Raw genomic sequence first — 20,281 nt, forward strand, 5'->3', positions numbered from 1 at the left:
ACGTTTCAAGGAAGAGATGATCAAATTTGAACTTGAAGTTAAAAAAAAAATACTCTAATATTACATTTTTGAAATCTGACAAATCTATCCTTGATAGATTTGTCAGATTTCAAAAATGTAAAATATAGTCTTGATGTTCTTCAATTCTAATCAAGGCAGAATGGCCAGTCTATATTCAAAATGGGAAAGATGACATCAGTAGGGTACTTGATAGACACCTGGTAAAGAACCAAGCTGATTTGAAGGAAGCATATAGATTGAATTTATGAAGAATCCTTGCTATTTGTTCTGAGGTTCCTTCAAGGTAGCATATTAAAATTCTTTCCACATTGGATTGTAGTCTTACCAGTTGTCTATCAAGTACCCTGTTCATGTCATCTTTCCTATTTTGGACATACTGGCCATTTTAGATTGATCAGAACTGAAGAACATCAAGACTATATTACATGTAATGTAATATAGTCTTGTCATGCTACTGATACTAGGTACAGTTCTTTGGAACCAGACAAAACTTCTTCACTCCAGCAAGTTCAAGTTCGATTGTCTCTACCTTGAAACGTTAAGAAATGATTCGAACCTAAACTTATCAGACTGCATACCACTATCCAAGCTTTGGGAAGTGATTACTATTAACTGTTCATAATTCCTTTTCTTTTTTTTTTTTAAATCTACGCAACTTACTGTGATTGTTCCTTTGAACTTTAATAGCGTAATATCATATACTTAAGCTATGACTGAGACACAAGCTAATATATGCATGATTTATGACTCATTATTTTGATTCATCTTTTGATTGTAGTTAACAGTCTATCTCCCTGATGATGTTCACATAACACCGGATAAAATATATTGGAGTTTTTGAATAAATTCTATATAATTTTTGTCACATGTGTAAGCCGTGAAACTTACTTTAATAGGTCTATCTTTATCTTATTGGTGTGAATATCTTTAGATGATTTTTATCGACTAGTTTAAGACCACAGTCCTGCTTACAGGGTTGTAGTCTTCCTCAGGACTCTGAGGAATTATTGGCTTCCATACATGGATCTCAGTTTAGTACTGTGAATAGTCAGATTTAGAGGATTGCTATGGATTTGCAGCCTTTCGTAGACATAATTTCCTATATGCATTTAGCCCTTGACTCATGACATTCCATTCCAATGATCCCATAAAAGGTCTTAAGTCAGAAATCGCTATATGAACCGCAAGGATATGTTAACAGCTAACAAGCCTTAATGCTAAAATGTGTAATCTGTTTTGTTATATTTTAACTGATTTTATTCTTTGTTTATAAGTAAAATGTACAAATTATAAAAAAATTCTGTATACAGTACTGTACTAGAACAAATAATGAAACATTAATTGTACAGTTCTTCTGTGTAACTTACCCAGTAAAATAAACAAATGGGAAACTGGAGCAAGAGTAATTTTTCAAAGCTGTTGTTTTATTAATTAGACAAGTCATCAAAAGGAGCAGGGTAAGCTAGGTAATCAACAACAATTCTTCAAATTCCAGAATTGCAATAAAGCATTCTGCTGGTTCTTGTGGAAGATCTAGGCTCATCTTCAAGGAATAAGGTGCAAGCAGGAGAAGGGCTTCTTAAAAAAATTTGTATGTTACAATTTAGTCTTCAGTTTGCCCTTCCTTTATCCACAGAAATCTCTCTGTAAGAACCAACTGCAGCTTGCATGATTCTTCTACTTTGCTGAATCTCTCCATGCGGATCCATTTTCTCAAAAGGCTGAACTGTTTTAGTTTTAAAGCTCTTATTTCACAGCTTTCAACAAATGTTCCACATCTTCATTGTTAACTTCCAACTCTAACTAGCAGCACTATCTTGCCACCAACCAGTGGTAAATATTTGTTTTTTTCAAATCCTGCGCAAGTATGAACTCATATTTTCAACAGCTTCTTCCGAACACCATTCATACACTTTGCTGCAACCTCACTCCATGCTGCATCTGCAAGATATATTATTTCCAAAGTCAGAGGGTTTTCTCTCACCTTCAGCAGTTTAAGCAATGAACCTAGTCCACGGGTTGCAGGAGTGAGGTGATATTCAGCAACTGTTTTTTTTAATGGAATGGCTATCATAAGTACTAAATGATTGAAGTCACAAGTCAAGGATCCCCTTTCATTTAAGATCAGGATTTAGTGCAAAGTTGGCAAGGTCACTGGCAGTATCAAGTTGTTCTATAGTATCAGCATTATTGTTGAAATGCCAGGATATCACGTCACTATTTGTACTGTAACTATCTCATCATCAGTTTCCTGATATATATATATCTTTAAGGTTACTAAGACAGCACTACATGATTAAGTTTACATTATTATTAATCTCTTATCCACAATTTTCCTCCAAATTAGTCTATTAATTGTAAGCGCTCCTATATTGTCATATCTAACATTTCGTTATTCTAAGGCAGTTCTTAGTGAATCGATCCACCTAGACCTTGGTCTTCCTTTGAATCTCTTTCCTGCAATCTTCGCATCAAACATGTGTTTTGTAACATTTCCTCACACATTCAATTTAAGTGGCCAAACCACCTTAGATTAGCATTCTTGAATGTCACCTTCCTTTCTAATATCTTCATTTTTAATATGATTCTGTCATTGATGCCATCGATTCGCTCCACTAATTTTTCTCAGAACCCTCATATCTGTGGTCTCTAGTTTCTGATCAAGTACTTTATTTCTAACCTAACTCTCTGACCCCTAACTTAAAACTGGTTTAAACAAGATCTTGTATACTGCTAGTTTGGAGTTTTGGCTAATTTCTCTCTTATTTCAAAGCTGGCTATGCACCATACCAGCTTTTCTTATTCTGTTGTCTATTTTCAGATTTAACCTATTATCTTTACTAAAAACTGTGCTAAGTAGCTGAAATATTTTACTTGTTCTATAGGATCACCATTCAGAATGCAACTGAAGTTTCCTATGTTCCTACCTATTTTCATAGTTTCGATTTTTTTGTTGCTGATTTTAATGTGAAATCTGTTATTCAATTTAGAGAATCCTGGAGACTTCACTAGATGTGTTTAGGGGTACATCACTTGCATAAAGCAAAGAGCTAAGTTTGACATCTCCGATTTTAATATCAGGTCTAATGCCACCACTTTCTTTCATAGTGTGATCATCTATATAGATGATGAATAAGAGTGGAGATAATGTGCATCCTTGTCTTACCTGTGATTTTATATCAAACCATCTTCCTGTATTTATTTCAATTCTAACTGCTGACTGACAACTTAAATATAGACTATGGATTGCTCTGTATAATGTTCCATTCACCCCATATAATTGTAGTGTTTCGAAAAGCTTTTCTCTGGGCACTTTATATGCCTTTTCCAGATCAATAAAACTTAATTACAAATCCTTATATTCCCATGATTTCTCAACTATTTGTCTTAAAGGTGAAAATCTGATCTCGAAAACCTCTATTTGGCCTGAACCTTCCACAATCTTTCTCAACCTCTTTTCCAGTATGCTTGCATACTTACCTGAAACACTCAGTAGAGAAATTCCTCTGTAATTCTCACATTCAGCTTTATTCCATTTTAAAAAAGAAATTATTTTTTATAGATTGGTACTATGAGAGCTCTACTTCAATCATTAGGAATGTGACCTTCTGTCCAGGCCCTCTGAAGTGTAGCCACTGCAAAGCTTTCATATCTCAATACTTAAGCATTTCTGGTCAAATATCTATTCCAGCTGCCTTTCCATATTTCAAGTTTTTGACAGTTTTTTCTACCTCAAATACTGATATGCACTCCTCTTTGCATTTCTCTTGAAAATTTTGTAGTACAGTTCTGTCACTGCATGGTTCGTTTAACCAGTCTTTCAAAGTAATTACCCCCAGATCCTTATCTTCAGTTTTCATGTCATCTTTAATTTCTTTTATAGTACTCTTTCTTCATTTCTAAGTTTGTTCAATAGCCTCCAGAACATTTTGCCACCTTTCTGATATTTATTTTCCATACTCTTACCAAGTCTTCCCATGACTTTTGTTTAGCTACTTTTACACATAGCTTAGCTCGCCTATATTTTTCTCTGTATTCTTTTAGGCCATCTGTTGACTTATTTGCTAGAAACACTTGGTATGCTTTCTTTTCCCAGACTGCTTCTTTATCTTCTTGTTCACAATGGTGTTATTTTTCTATCCTTGCAGACAACTTCACCACATGCTTCCATAGCTGAATGATCAATGTTTTTGTCAGAGTTCGCCACTGAGACTCCGCTTTGGTTCTTGCTTACAAACTGTTTCATTTTTAATTCAATAATGTTTATACAATTGAGTCTACAGTTTACTGGTAAAAGCTACTGAACTTGAATTCTTTTTAAAACTTTCTTATATATAATATATATATACACCATGGTCCCCCACAAGGGTAGGGCTGACAGGGCTCTAGCCTGGTGGTCTTGTTGGGTTGGCCAGTTAAGTGAGACTAACAAAAGACAAAAAGAAACTTTATAAAATAAGAATGAATATGTGCTGAGAAGGACAACTAGCTTTTTGCAATCGTTTCCAACCCATTATCCATCTTTTCTGACTTTATTGATTCCATGAAAGGACATGGAATCAATAAAGACTTATAACTACAAATTCAATATGAAACAAATAAGTGGAGAGAGCACTTCTGCAATGGATTGTAGATGTAACATTATTTTTATCATCCAGAGGTTTAGCATTTCAAGGATAGAACACGAAGATTGGAGATGTTCATAATGGGAATTTCTTAGGTACATTAGATATAGCTAGGAACGATATAATCCCCTAGCAATTTTGTGCATCAAAAATGATTTGGCTAAGTTTTTGTGTTATAATTTAAACTAACTGATCCTAAACCCTGTAGAGCAATGTGCTGTCCTTAACCTGAGCGACAGGTGTGTGTGTGTGTGGGGGGGGGGGGTACCAAAAATCTTGGCCTGGAGGGGCCCTGATGATATATACCATGCTTTTCAATGTGATATCCATTTTTATCCTGCTTAGTACTAAGTAATGGTCAGTTCCAATTTCGAATCCTCTGTACACTCTTGTAACCTGAACCAGCTTTATGATATCACTATCAATGATGATGTAGTCAATGAGGCCTTTCTTATTTCAGGTGTCTTCTCTCCTATGAACTTGTGCACATCTTTGTGTTGAAACATGGTGTTAGTAATGATTAGTCCGTGTCCTGAGCAGAAGTCCAGCAAATACCTATCATCATTATTAGTTTTTCCCTTTTCTCCAAATTTTCCCCAAATGTTCCTATATGCCTGGTGAAATTCATTTCCTACTCTGCAGTTCAGGTCTCCAACAAGGACTACTTTTTCCATTTATGTCAGTTGCCTATTTTAATGACTCAAAAAACTCGTCCACTTCTTCCTTAGAAGAATCTTATTGATAATCATCTTATATTCATACATGACAACTACTCTCATTAGCCCTCAGAGTAGAGGAACACTGATGATCATGAAAATGTAAAATGATTCATATGGTTTATAGTTGGTAATATGTGTGGATATTATACAAAATCAGAAAATGCATTTGAAAAAAGAAACTGAATAAGTGAAGGAAAGAATGAAAGTTCCAGACTGTGGTCTACTGTTTGAGAATTCCTATTCTTAAAAGGATAGGATTAAAAAGGAATGTGGATACTCTTTTTGAAAAGATAATTTCTTAGTCAAGCTAAACAATGGAAATCAAAATGCCTGATGGAACTGTTAATCAGACCACTGCAACCTGGATACATTATTGCCAAAAAATACATTTTCTAATAGTACTGATGCGTTAAGGAGCATAACAAAGTTACTTTGTCACTCCTTTTACACTGGAGTTCTTAAGAAAGGGGGAAGAGAGAATTTGTATAAATACTTAAGAATAAAAGTTTACACATTACTTGGGTTTGTTACAAGAGAATGATTCACTGGATATTGAGTATAACAGAAATCACTTGTCTTAGTGCAATCATTAAAAAAAAAAATTTAATTACAGGTTGAGGTTTTTTTAATGTTCAGACATCAGGTCTGTAAAATACCTAAAAAAATGGTTTTTACTATATTCTAGGATAAAAGTTCACAAAAAAATTGCATTTCAGTATTAATAAAAAAAAAAAATACAAAAATAAATAAATAAATAAAAAAACTAGTTACAAAACTTTTAAACAAATGCATTTTTAAATATTTCAAAACAAAGAATACTAATTAATATAAACAGAAAAATTCAAAAAACTCAAATATACTATAATTAAGTAAAATACTGTCAAAAATAGAAATGTTGATATAATCCTTAAATATTTTATTTCATGAAAGATATTTATATATTAGACTATTCTGAATAATACAAAGTTGAATGCCATGATGATTAAGAAGAGACATTCAAAACAACAGTCATTCAGTACCATCTTATGTCGTGATATTACAGTATATCCCTTTTAAAATAGGAATAATAAGAAAACAAATGAAATAAGAAAAACAGATGACACATTTTTATAGATGATCATCTTTATTGCCCTCTCATAATACTGTGGCACAATTGCATCAAATGATTTGTGACAATGATCTAATGAATGAACAGGTGGGAAAATGGGAGGTATAACAAGAAGTCTATGCAACAATCATATTTGAGATTTGCATAAAAAAATTTATAACAGATAAAATGAAACTTGTTTTCGCATGGACAATGAAACAGTTTGTTAGGTATTAACCCAAATGAATGCAGTCACGAAGAAATGGTAATGAGCGACAGAACAATGCTACTTTAAGAGCGGATACTGTCATAGTCGTTTTCACCTTTCTAAAATCAGGATTAGCCTCCATTAACAAAACGTTTGCTTTAGCATCATGTAGGAGGAGGAGGAAACAAGGAGTATGCTTTATCATGTTCTTCTTCTTTTGGCTGGCTGTGAACCTGTTGCCACATTAGGAAGCTTTTTACTACTACCGCTACTACTACCATCATCAGATCCTCTTCCTTGTCTTTTTCTTTTCAAAAAGTTTTCAGATGTTTCTTCTTTGGATTGATTCTTAGAAGATTTTGGCGTAGATGCTGAGAAGGGAAAAAAAATTCAGTATAACTGATTGTAAAATAAAAAATTCACTGAATACATATACTCTGGACAAATAAATGTACACTGAAAATATTTTATATATTGAATATAAAATGTAAATTACACTATATAATAAGAAAAAGGTAAATAACTTAGCTTATCATGAAATTAGAAGTCACACCCTTTTAAATGTCTACGAAAACAGCACAACTAGGGATTTATGCTATAACCATATCCATTTACCCGCAAACAGTGAACAGAAAATATTTGCGAAAAAAATATAAACAAATAATAATTATCATAATTCTTAATGAGAACTGCACAAACACTGAAAAATTTGTATGAATTGTAACAATATGACTTTAATAGCCCATTTAGTGAACTATAAACTGTTCAAGTGAACTATGAAATTAGCTGATCACAGTGATGGACTATGCGACCAACTACAACTGACTCATTTGTAACGTGAATGCTAAATACCAAATGTTTATTGAACAGCCAGATACTCTATTGATTACTGCAACCAAAGCATGTTTGGGCAATTAAAACATTCTAAAAATTATCTATATAAGATATTTGCTTGATAAAAAATTTTAAATATAGCTTATGCAATATGAAGAAATAAATATGTACAATTTTAAAATTTAAGTTTAATACTTAATATATGAGTATACTGTACTTCATTCAGATATCCCAGTGCACCTTCCCCAGCTGCTGCACATGTAGCCAACTAGTTTTTCCACAAGTGAAAAACTAGTTAGTTGCATGTGAAACAGATGGAATGAAGCATACAAGATAAAAAGTTAATTATTCTGGCTGTACTTGATGTCATATGAATAACTATTAGAATACAAAGGAATAATGCAATGAAAAAAGCAAACAGGAATTAAATAGCAGATGAGATTATTTTTTTTAAAGGAGTGATTCTGATTAAGGTTGGAATAGTTTCTGAGTACTTCAAAACTTTTGTTGAAGAGGCTTTTTCAGGCTTAATCAAGATTCTCTACAGAGAATCCCTTTGTTTTAGTATAATGACTTATGGAGACAAGATGAGATTTATTTGTTGGGCCGTAGAAACAATTATGCATAATATCCACATGAATACAGAATCAAACTGGTAAATAAACACCCGAATGAAACAATAGAGTTTTTTTTTTTTTTTTTTTTTTTACTAGCTTGAAGACAGTTTTAAAGTCAAATTTCCTGAGGATCCTGGTAACCTGATTACAGGAACATCGTATAGAAGGAATGGATACTTGTGTTACTTCCGAAAATGATTTGACAGAAGGAGAAAAGCTGTCAACAGTGTTATACTTTCTCCTTCTGTACTTCAGGATTGAATCTATTGGTAATTAGTTTACGGAATTAACAACGCATATAAAGTACATTAATTAAAGGTAACTTTAATGAATAACTTCTATATTTCGGCAACGTCACATTGCCATCTTCAGGAACATAAAGATATGGTATATGCACGCAGGCACTAACACAAAGCAAACGCGCTCATTTGCTTTGTGTTAGTGCCTGCGTGCATATACCATATCTTTATGTTCCTGAAGATGGCAATGTGACGTTGCCGAAATATAGAAGTTATTCATTAAAGTTACCTTTAATTAATATACTTTATATGCATTGTTAATTCCGTAAACTAATTACCAGTTATGTCTGACCAACGTATAAGCCTTGCTACTAGAATTGAATCTATTATTTATCACAGTGTCTTTTATGTCTTTTATGAAGTGCAATTTATTTTGAAGAGATGCAACAATTGAACAGAATGTCACATGAAGATTTGGATGATCCTATATTTTTAAAAAGGGTGGTGAAGAGAGTCTTTATGAATGCAGCATCTAGTGACTTCAGGTTTCTACTATGCTGAGAAACAAAAATCTCTGGTTCTTGGCAGCCTGAAGTGTCAAAAAAGGGAAGAACATAGCTAGATTTTTTGTCCATCTTGAATTTAATCTCGGAAAAGTTATTGTCCAACTTAACAAAGGAGAACTTTTGTGGTCATGTATGTTTTTTCATCACAATGTGATTTACATTTTTTGGCTTATCTCTCTCTTTTTCTTTTAAATCTACTACACACACAAAAAAATTTACTTGCCCAAGATATCGGTCTACTTTATATAAATATTGTTATAAGTGATGTTTAAGAAAGCTAAATGCTATGTTGACAAAGTAATAAGTTATTTAATTCTTACTATACATTACATGGATATATTTCATTACATGCACATTTCTTTTATCCTTTTTCTTTTCAATGTAGGTTTAAGATGTACACCACTGCCACTCACTGTTCATTCATATAAGAGGTTTCATATGTCCTCCAGCATGTCACTGGAGGACATATTTCATATGTCCAGCTCTTTTCTTTAATAAAGTCCTGCAGAAAGGGGGATCATTCATATATATATATATATATATATATATATATATATATATATATAAAATCAATAAATCATTCAAGGTGGAGGGGATTCATTGATGACATCAAGTTCCATTTTATTAGATTTGACTGCACTTATTAACAACTACTCTGCATTTCGAGGAAATAGGTATATTAGCTACAATTTCAAGCATTTTGAGAGAAATGGAAACCTGTTTTTATTATTCATTGTTCTTTCAAAAAAAGGTCTCATGTTTAAATATTTCCTAACAATTCTGAACTCATTATAATCATTTCCCAAATTTGCTGAAATTGTTTCTAAATTATCAAAACGTTTACTAAAATATTTACCGAAAATCTTGATTTCTTCTTTCCTCAAATCTTCCCGATCTTTCTTTAGATCATTCCTTATTTTTTTTTTTGTTCAACATTCAAAATAGTTTTCTGCGTGATTTATCTAAATACCACTGTATGTCTTCATTTTCTTAAACAAGACTTCTTGGCTGCAGCAGCAACAAATGTTATGCTATTTCCTCGAAATGCACTACACTGCAGAGTAGTAGTTAACAAGTGCAGCCACTGCACCACTTTATTAGATACCAACCTTACTGAATGCAGGTACTTGAACTTTAGAATTTCTGTTTGTAACATGGATGCTATTTTTTTTCCCCAATTCTTTCAGTCTTTTTGATGAATTCTGGTAAAAAGGTATGTAATTTTCTTTTTTTTTTTTTTTACTACTGTTTCAATTTCGGTGAAAAATGGAACTTCTTTAATAAAGTTTAAAACAGCTTCAAATTATATGCAATACAATGTGTTGATTTAAGATCTGGCACATCTCTTTTAATTTTGCCACTAGCCTGTTATTTTTTCTCCAGCATGTTATCTGCTCCATCTATTCCAATGCCTCTAACCAATTACAAAGTTCTTTTATGAGAGGAATAACCTATATGTTTCACTCTCTAATGTATGAACCATGCTTTTTGCAAATGCTTCTTTCAGTTTCTGATTTTTATCAACTTATCTCATATTATGGACAAGTTCCTCCTCATTTGAAATATCTGTAGAAGCTTCACTCTATTGGAGTCTTTGATTTCCTCAACTAATTCTTGTTTAATAACTGACGTGTCATTTTGGTGCTGCCTAAATTAATTTAATAAATTAAATCCTTCGTAATTACATAAGATGCTATCATAGTTGGAAATAAAACTTCCTTAATTAAATTTGTTAACAACTGTCCATGATAAAATAACTTGACAGTGAATGAGATGTTTTACAATGTAAAAAAAAAATGTGAAGAAAATAACTTTGAATGCATTTAGAACCAGGCTGAAAATTCACTCACCACTTGTCTTTGATAACTCCCCTATGGCGAGTGGGCAAGTGGATTTCTGGAGCCCTGTGCTTAGCATATCCTAGATATGGTCTTGACAAATTATGCAAAACCCACTCGTCATGCAAAAGATGCACTTGTCCAAGAATTCCCCAGCAAATTTAATTTTTTTTTTTTTTAATAATATATCCTAATAAGTCAACAATACTATCAAGTGATTAATGGTGCTGCATTTGTATTTTCTTAAAAATGTATTGTTTAGAAAGTTAGTTTTGTTTTTAATTAAATAAGAAATATTCCATTTTGTTTAGTCTGCAGCTATCTATTATGTCCAATTATGATTTTAATACATTAACAAGTATATACCATGTTCTGTGAGCCCTCATAAATACAGTCACTGGATTTTGCAGTGACTGTATCAAGCAAATTTAATTTTCCAGTAACCAGCATGAATATGGTTACACATATAAAAAAAAAATTGTAAAAACTAACTTATTTTAAAAATTTTTATAAACTACAAAAACTATCTGATAATATATTTTACACTATTTGTATATATAAGGAAAATATTTTTGTCTATACCAAAACAATCAGCCAAACATAAATGTAAAACTACCAGAAAATATGATATTAATACTTGAATTGGATATTTATAAATATTATGTGTGTGTGATGAGAATAATAAACTTTGTATTGAAATATATAGGTTTTCCTGAAATATACTGAAGTATAGAAAATTGACTCGCCAATCCACTAATTTGCTATACGAGGGTGGTCTGAAAAGTTCTCAGTCTAACAATGAAAACAGGAATTTATAATTTGAAAATTATTTTTATTTTTCAACATAATATCCCTTAAGACTAATACATTTATTCCAGCAATCGATGCTCTAGTGCCATTATCGCGTCCCTGTAGTGGTTCTCAGCAAGATCTGCAAAATACCCATCTACAGCTGCAATCACCTCTTGATTTGAAGAAAACATTACCAGCGAGGAAGAGTTTTAGGAAGAGATAGAAGTCAGAGAGAGCCAAGTCTGGGGAATAGGGCAGATGTTCCAAGAATTCATAGTGCAGATCCCTTAATTTTCCCATTGCCAAAACACCTTTGTGGGCAGGTGCACTGTCTTGATGAAAGACGGTTTTTTTCCTTCTGCAAACTGGGTCTTTTCTCATGAATTTTTTCATCTAGTCTGGATAAAAGATCGGAATAATATTCCCCAGTTATTGTTTTGTCCTCTTCAAGATAATTAATAAACAAAATGGCTTTAGCATCCCAAAACACCGATGCTATGACCTTTCCTGCTGATGGAATCGACTTTGTCTTGTTTGGCACTGAACAACCGGCTTCTGTCCACTGTTTTGACTGCTGTTTGGATTCTGGTGTGTAATGGTGAATCCAAGTCTCATCCATAGTAATAAATCGACACACAAAATCAGTTTTATTTTTTTTTTAAATGCTTCAAGCACTATTCAGAAATTTTCATGTGAGTGCATTTTTGATCTGCTGTGAGCAAGCACGGCACTCATCTTGTGCAAAGCTTTTTTCATATGCAATTCTTCAAGTAAAATATATCCTACACATTCTTTTGAAATGCTTATAGTCTCAGCAATTTCATGCACTTTGACTCGCCGGTTGTCCAATACCATATCGTGCACTTGATCAATGATTTCAGGTGTTGTTACACTTTTTGGACGTCCTTCACATGGATCATCTTCAAGGCTGGTATGGTCACATTTAAACTCGGCAGTCCATTTGTTAATTGTCGAAAACGAAGAAGAGTAGTGCCTATATTTATGAACTTCGAATGAATTTCTTTTGCCGTTAAACCTTCTTTCACAAAGAATTTTATAACCACATGATACTCAATTTTAACCATTTCAAGGAATACAGACAATATTTTTGCTTCAGACAGCTGTATAAAACAAACTACTTGAGAGAATGACTGGCAATTTCACATGGATGCTTATGACAGATGTACCAACTTAGAAAAAAAAAAATCTCTTGCCATCTATGGTCGAAGCTGAGAACTTTTCAGACCTCCTAAATACCACCTGATAAACTTGCAAAAATTATTTGCAAGTTTATCACTTATTTCATGATAACTATTGTTAATATGTATGTAAGAGCAGCATGAAAAAACATTAACAATTATAAATTGTTATTTATAATTGTTAATGTTATATATAAATTGTCACCATCTTGGAGACAAGAAAGTTGTTGAAAACATCTGAATTATACAATAACAGTGAATTATGAAAGGAATTATAACTTAGAAAGTGAATGCATTTCAGCAACTAAACAAAACCTAATTATTAAAAAATATCAGTTATACAAGGAAATTTCATATATTTAACATGTGATAAAAAAAAAGAAGCTTTAAACTAAATTACCTTTGAAGAACTGCCAACTGGACTTGAATGAAGATAGCTGAATCATGGCTGTATGTTAACACACTCTTAATTTTAAGGGAGTTACTACAGCAATTACAAGCATGGGTAAGGAAGATAGGTTGATGGACTTATCATGCTTAAGAAATTATACTAGCTACAAAGGAGACAATGGAATATATGATGCAATAGGCAAAAGCCTAATCCATCACTGAGTTAATATTAATGGGAGGATATATAATCACCTATGAAAAGGATAAAGGAGAATAACAGATCTTATAAGCTGGAAAAGGAAAAAAATTGCATAAAATTGCATGTGGTGGGGATGGGTTTTCTGATCCCCCCCCCCCAATTAAACTTCTGTAAAAGTGATAACTACAAAAAATAGAAACACTGGATGTAACTGATTCATTGATAGCCTTTATTTTTTTATTCTAGTTAAATTTGCCAATGAACATTCATTTTTGTTTATAAAAAATGAACTTTTATACTTTTTTTTTCCTGTCATACAGAAACTTTATTCAAAACATATTTTTAAAGCTTTATTTCCCTACATTTTCAATTACAACATGAACTTTAAAATCTATATTATTAACCAATATGAAACTTATTTAAAATAACAACTACTCCTATGTATCATCAATCAGTGATTCTAACAGGTATTTAAGTTGCCCATGACCATCCAAGTGTCCTTGGATTTCATAATCATAATTCTAGGGTAAGGTAGTTAGTCCTGTGCCTGTAAATAGCATGTGTTCTCCTGGCCAGTTTGCCTAAAACTCTGCCATCTGTATGTGAGACAGAATATCCCTATATAGCCTTCATAAAAAAGCAGGCCTAAACTTTCTGATGTACTGTTTGATGATTAATATGGTAAGAACATGTTTTACTATAGAATAAAGTGATGATTATCATCTCAGCAACTGTATGGATTCTTAGGACTCTCATTCGACACATATATTTACTGTTATTCACATAATGCTTATTATACGCCTAGAAAACTACACTTGTTCACTACTCTTTGAGCAAAAAAATCTAGTCCTCACTGCTTGTTAATCATACTCTTATTCAATTTCCAAGAGTAATCCCCTTATTCTTTACCCTTCTGCTATATAATGAAAAACTTTTCTACATCTACCTATATTTGACGAATTGACTTGTTTTTTTTTTCACTCACATATTAACTTATTGACTTGTTTTTTTTTTCACTCACATATTAACCTCTTTCCCCTCTTTTCTCACATATTAACCAAAGTACATAACCCACAAACCTTCAATCTATTTTCATCCAAGCATTCCACAGTCCTGTCACAATCTTCGTCACCAACTTTCCAATCCTCTTCAGGACTTGCTTATCTTCGCTTCTATAATACTTTATCTGAACTTCCACTCCAAACAATGCAATACACAACTTGTAATCTCTTCAGTTCAAAAGGCTTAATTTTACCTTTTGCAGCAGTGAACTAGCAACTATTATCTTCTACCAAACAATGTCACAGTCCATTCAAATCCTCCTATAGGATCTTTAAATCAGCTTCATTTGCTATTGTCCTTCCCAGTTTAGCATCATTAGCAAGATAACTAAATATTCCCCTTCTAATTGACTAGGTATGATATGATTAATCAGATATTCCCCTTCACACCATACTTAAGCACAGAGCCCTGTAACATACCACTTATAACCTGCCTTTTTCAAGATTCTGTTCTCATAAGAAGGTAATTGTTTGATATTTATCAATCAGCTATCCTCTTATCCATATCATCGGCTTCATATCTATCCCCTTTTACTTAAATCTACATAATTTATACACAGCATCCTGTCAAATGCCTTCACAAAGTCAACAATATCATGATTGCAGCCATTTCCCTCTTCCAACTCAAACGTTACCTTACCACAGAAAGTAACGGTAAGTAAATTATGAAGACAGGACTCTCCACAAAATTGTTCCCCATCCCCAGAGTATCATATTGCTAACCTCCTGTATCTTGAATTCAGGCCTTAACCAACTTTTTCAATACCTTAAAAACCACTCACAAGACATTAACTGAGCTATAATTTGTTAGGTGCCTTCATGGAATTATCTAATGGAATTACCAAATCTTCTGTTTGCTCTTTTGAAATATTAACAGTAATGAGACTTATAAACAACTTGGTCATAGGAACAAACAATTTTCTCTCATTTTCTTTTAACAGAGCATCATCATTAGTTAATTTACCTTTATTTTCGGATTGGTTTCTACCACATCAGTCATTGGATTCTCTGCACCTAGTTGACAAAAGTTGTAAAGTGACTGCCTAATAATTCAATCTACTCTTCTGCTGCTAATATCTTCCTAACAGCGCATTCAATTATTTTTCCATAATTGTCCTTTTTATTTAGTACATAGTAAAGTACTTTAAGATTTCCTTCAGCCCTCTCATCTGATTTCCTCTCATAGTCTTCTAATAGTGTGCCACAGGACTCTTCACTCAGGCTGTTGCTATTTAATTTGTATTTTAATGATATAGGAAATGATCTGAAGGGGAAATATTCAGTTGTTTGCTGATGATGTCAAACTGGATAAAGCAATACTTAAAATAAAGGTTATGTAGAGATCTTGCAGGATAATAGATTGACAGTATGGTCAAAGGAGAATAGCTGTCTGTTTAAAGTGGAAAGTGTAAGGTTTAGCAGTTCGGGATGAAAACAAGACCAATCGTACTTAATGTACTGATGAAACTGAACTGCAAAAAATTAATCAGGATAGAGATTTGGGGGCTGCTGGTAGATATGGAGTTAAGGTGCAGGAGGCATATTGCAGAGGTGCAATGGCTCACAGGATTACCTGATTATTGAAAAACACAGAAAAAAAACAGATAAGGAGATTGTATCTCTTTATAAGGTTTTGACATGGCTACATCTAAATTACTGTGCACAGATCTAGTCACACAGATTTCTGGGGAGATGATAAAGAGGTAGAGGAAATCTAGAAGCTATGACCAAAATGGTGAGGTCTGTGAATGCTCTTTATGAGAGTGAAAATATATGGATTACAGAATCCTTTCTTTTAATGTTATACAGTATGGTGACCAGCATTTACTTTGATAAAATTATACACTACTACCATTCATTTCTTGTATTTTTCCCTATATGCTAAATAAATAAAAACTACTTTAGAATAATAACTTTAATTTCCCCAAAGTTTCAAACCTTCATATCAACATCATCAATTGAGTGTACACACAACAAAACAAGTTACATTACAGTTCAAACAGTATGCCAAAATAACACTAATTTGGTCAACTGTTGCCGACCAAATTAGTGTTACTTTTTTACTCTAGTGTGGAAAAAAAAATAAAACCTACATCACAGCTATATTTTGATTTATATGGTCAGAGATCAAACTCATATTAACCTTTAATGTTACAGCAATAGTGGTGGCCTAATCAGTACTTTAAATAAGTGGTACGATTTGTTATTATCATATTTATGGCTAAGATCACGGAGTAATACAATCCTAATTATCATGACTAAGATCATGGAGTAATACAATCCTAATTATCATGACCTGTTAGAACAAAAGATTATGTGGATCAAATATATGCCATATTCTTGAGATTTTTGGACCACTGTTAATTGCTGAGATTAGGGTGGTATTGGAATTTCACGGGCTTCTTAAATTTTTGCTTATACCAGGTTTTAGTGTGATGTAAGGAACAGGTGGCTTTCCAGTCAATCCTATATAGAGTATCCAGGACATGATCAGAAAGGCCAAATTTACCCTAGTTATTATTACGTGACACCTCCAAGGAGTCCAAAAACTCACTGTGAGAGCACACCACCCCACCACCTCCTACTTAATCCTCCAACTACACTACTACCACCCACTATCACCAAGTTTTTATTTTGTGTGTGTGTTCTCATGGCCAATTTTCCTGTATATGGGATGGTTATCCTTTAATAATATTGGAACATCTGGCCTCTCTGATCATGTCCTGGATGCTCTACATAGAACTGACCAAAAAGGCACCTGTTTCATACATTACAACCAAACCTTTGAAATTCTAATCAACCACCCTAATTGCAACAATAACAACAGCCTAAAAATCTCAAGAATATGGATGGTACATATTTGAGCATACCTCATATAATAAGTAGGACTGTAGTATACTAGGATTTTAGCCATAATACGCAAATAACAAATCACAACACTCATTTTAAATACTAATTTGGTTAACACTATTGCTGTATCATTAAAGGTATCATGCATTTGTTCTCTGGCCACATGAAAGAGAATGTAGCTTTGATATATATATATATATATATATTTTTTTTTTCCACACTAGAGGACAGACCAGTATAATAACAGTTGACTAAATTAGCGTTACTTTAGCATACTGTTTGAATTGTAACGTAACTTGTGTGTGTGCATGAATGCTTCAGATGACGTTAATATGAAACATTGGGAAATTAAAGTTGTTATTCTTAGCACAGTAACAGTCTCCATAATTTTATCAAATGAATGGATTATAGAAGAAATGCATAGACAGGTTGAAACATGATAGAGAAAAGTTAATCAAATGGTTTTATATGATTCTCACACAGGAAATTTTTCTGCATAAATTGGGAAAAGGGTTCATCCCTGGAAGCTGAATAAGAGCATGGCTAGCAAGGGCATGAGGACTATTTTATTTTATTATTATTTTTTGCTTGGAGAGTGGTGAATTAGTGGACAGTCAGTTTTAAGTGTCTTCTTGGTGAATCAATTCAAAGACATGCATGGTTGATTGTAGCACTTACTTAATCTCTCTGAAGATTGTTGGTATCAGTGAAACAGCTTCTTTGACAGAGGAAGATGTCCTCACATAGAAATTTAGCATATTTCAGCAGGATAGTATGGGTAAATGTGTTGGTAGGGTTTTATTTATGGTAAGATGAATTGTGCCCTCTCACAGTTGAGAATCAGAGAGAGAAAATGACACTAATGGCTTTGCAAGTACATGGTGTAAGGTCGAAGTGGATAGAACAGGCTATTTATGGGATGCTGCTACAGACAAGAAAATACAAATGGTGATCATTATGGGAGGCTTTTACTATAGCGATGCAAATTGGGTAGAGGAAACAGTAAAAGATAAGAGAACTGAATTACTGGACTTCCTGAGGGCTAAATGTCTTAGGCAACATGTGATGGAGAGAACACGAGGATAAAGCATTAGGACTTGGCCATAGCATCAGATTTTGACATCTCAGTCACACTTTCCCACCAAGTTGATGAGAGTGACCATGCAATCCTGACTTGGAGGATGAATAGGCCTGTAGAAGTATCAAGGAAGAAAGAATTTAAGTGGAATAATAAAGCATGCAACTATAATAGACTTAGAAACCAGTTTGGAGCAGCACAGTGGATGAAAGAATTTGAAGAAAGAGAGGTTTGCAATGCATGGTTGCTAACTGAAGAAAAATATTTTAATAGCAATGGCAGATTGCATGAATGAAAGAAAATGATTTCAAGAAAAATGGATGACTAGGAAAATCACAAACAGGATCTGCAGATGAAAAAGAGGTTAAGAAATGCACATAAAGAAATGGAGAACAGTTGTATGAGGAATATAAGGCTCAGGCTAGGAAAGGTGACTAAGTGAAATAAGGTTGGATTCACTATCCACTTAATTTTAATAATTTTGCATCGCCGAAGTGAAGCCTTTTGGCTGTTTATTTCAGAAGTTGGAATATAAAAGACTAATAATATGGTCAATAAAATGGTTATAGACAGCTGACCTAGCTGAATGGAGATGGCAGTTGAGTGACCAAGGCAGATAAACATAGTAGAGCTATTTAATGATCATTTTATTAGTGGTTCCATCCTGGTAAAGCAAGCTTTATTCCTAGAGGGATAAGGAGAAGATGAAGGATTGGAAGTGAACGAAGATGATGTATTCTGAATACTGGGCACTCTAGATCTGTCAGGAAATGAGACTAGATGAGGTTTTACTCTGTATTTTAAGGGAATGTGCCAAGAAACTGACCATACTATTAACCTGGCTGTTTAATGAAACTCTTGCAATGGGAAGTTCCTGAGGAATGGAAGGAAAGTAAGATAGTGCCATTGCATAAGGGTGGTGGGTTAAAATGGAGGTATTAAACTGTAGCAGTTTGTATTTCTTTTGTGGTTGTCAAGATATTGGAAAAATTGAAGTGAACTCGTATAAAGAAATGAGCAAAAGAGGGATATATTATTTACAAAGGCTAGCATGGATTTATAAAGGTGATCTTGTTCCAGTCATCTGGTTGCCTTCTATAACAAGAACAGTGGATGTGGGTAAGACAAACACTATTTTTCTGGATTTTGCAAAAGGTACTTGAGAGAGCACCACATGAAGTTGGTCTATCAAAAAGAGGGATATATTACTAATTACATGAAGAGCCAAAGGCTTCTTGGCAATTCTTATAGTAGGGCATGTAAGTTCTGTTCGCTAGGAGCTGGGTTTCACATTATGAGTAAATAACAAGAACAGTGATCGGAGCTTGCTCCACCCTTGCTATGTGTTGCCTCAGTGTTGCACTACCAAATGGGTTATGTGTTGCACTATCCAGGTATTTGCTTATGCTTGGACTCGCCGAACTTTATATAGTTTCTATATTCGGCATGAAACTCTGAGTTTCTTATTCAGCTATGAAACAATATGGGATGTATATCCCTTAACTTAAATAGGAATGTATTATTTACAAAGGCCAGCATGGATTTATAAAGGTGATCTTGTTTCAGTCATCTGGTTGCCTTCTATAATAGAGTAACCAGAACAGTGGATGTGGGTAAGGCAAACACTATTTTTCTGGATTTTGCAAAAAGGTACTTGAGAGAGCGCCACATGAAGTTGGTCTATCAATAATACCCGTCACTGAAATTGAAAATTATGCAGATGATGCGAAGCTTGGGTATTAGTAGTAGTGTCGATGTTTTGGCTGTTCAAGAAGATTTGAATAAGTTGGAAAGGTGAGAAAATGAATGCAGATATCAGTTCAAGACAGCTAAATGTGAGGTTTGGAATTTTTGATGCACAAATGGGGATGCTTCGTACTTATTTGGTGGAGTTAAATCAGAAGTAGTGGAGGGAGCAAGGGATGTTGAGGTGATTGTTACAGAAAATTGAAGTTTGG

General features: G+C 33.4%; 1 protein-coding gene across 1 annotated transcript in view; it reads right to left on the reverse strand.

Moving 5' to 3' along the window:
• Nucleotides 1-6,305: 6,305 nt before the first annotated feature.
• Nucleotides 6,306-20,281, reverse strand: part of LOC150108160 (uncharacterized) — a 56,798-nt gene continuing 42,822 nt past the window's right edge. Inside the window, exon 4 of the mRNA XM_090415621.1 lies at nucleotides 6,306-7,031. Within this exon, the coding sequence (XP_090271747.1) occupies nucleotides 6,862-7,031 (170 nt within the window). The 3' untranslated portion in view covers nucleotides 6,306-6,861. The remainder of the gene's footprint in view (nucleotides 7,032-20,281) is intronic.

Source organism: Typopeltis vanoorti, chromosome 3 (assembly GCF_054136105.1).
Source record: "Typopeltis vanoorti isolate ZY-2024b chromosome 3, IOZ_Tvanoo_1.0, whole genome shotgun sequence".
Lineage (NCBI taxonomy): Eukaryota > Metazoa > Arthropoda > Arachnida > Uropygi > Thelyphonidae > Typopeltis > Typopeltis vanoorti.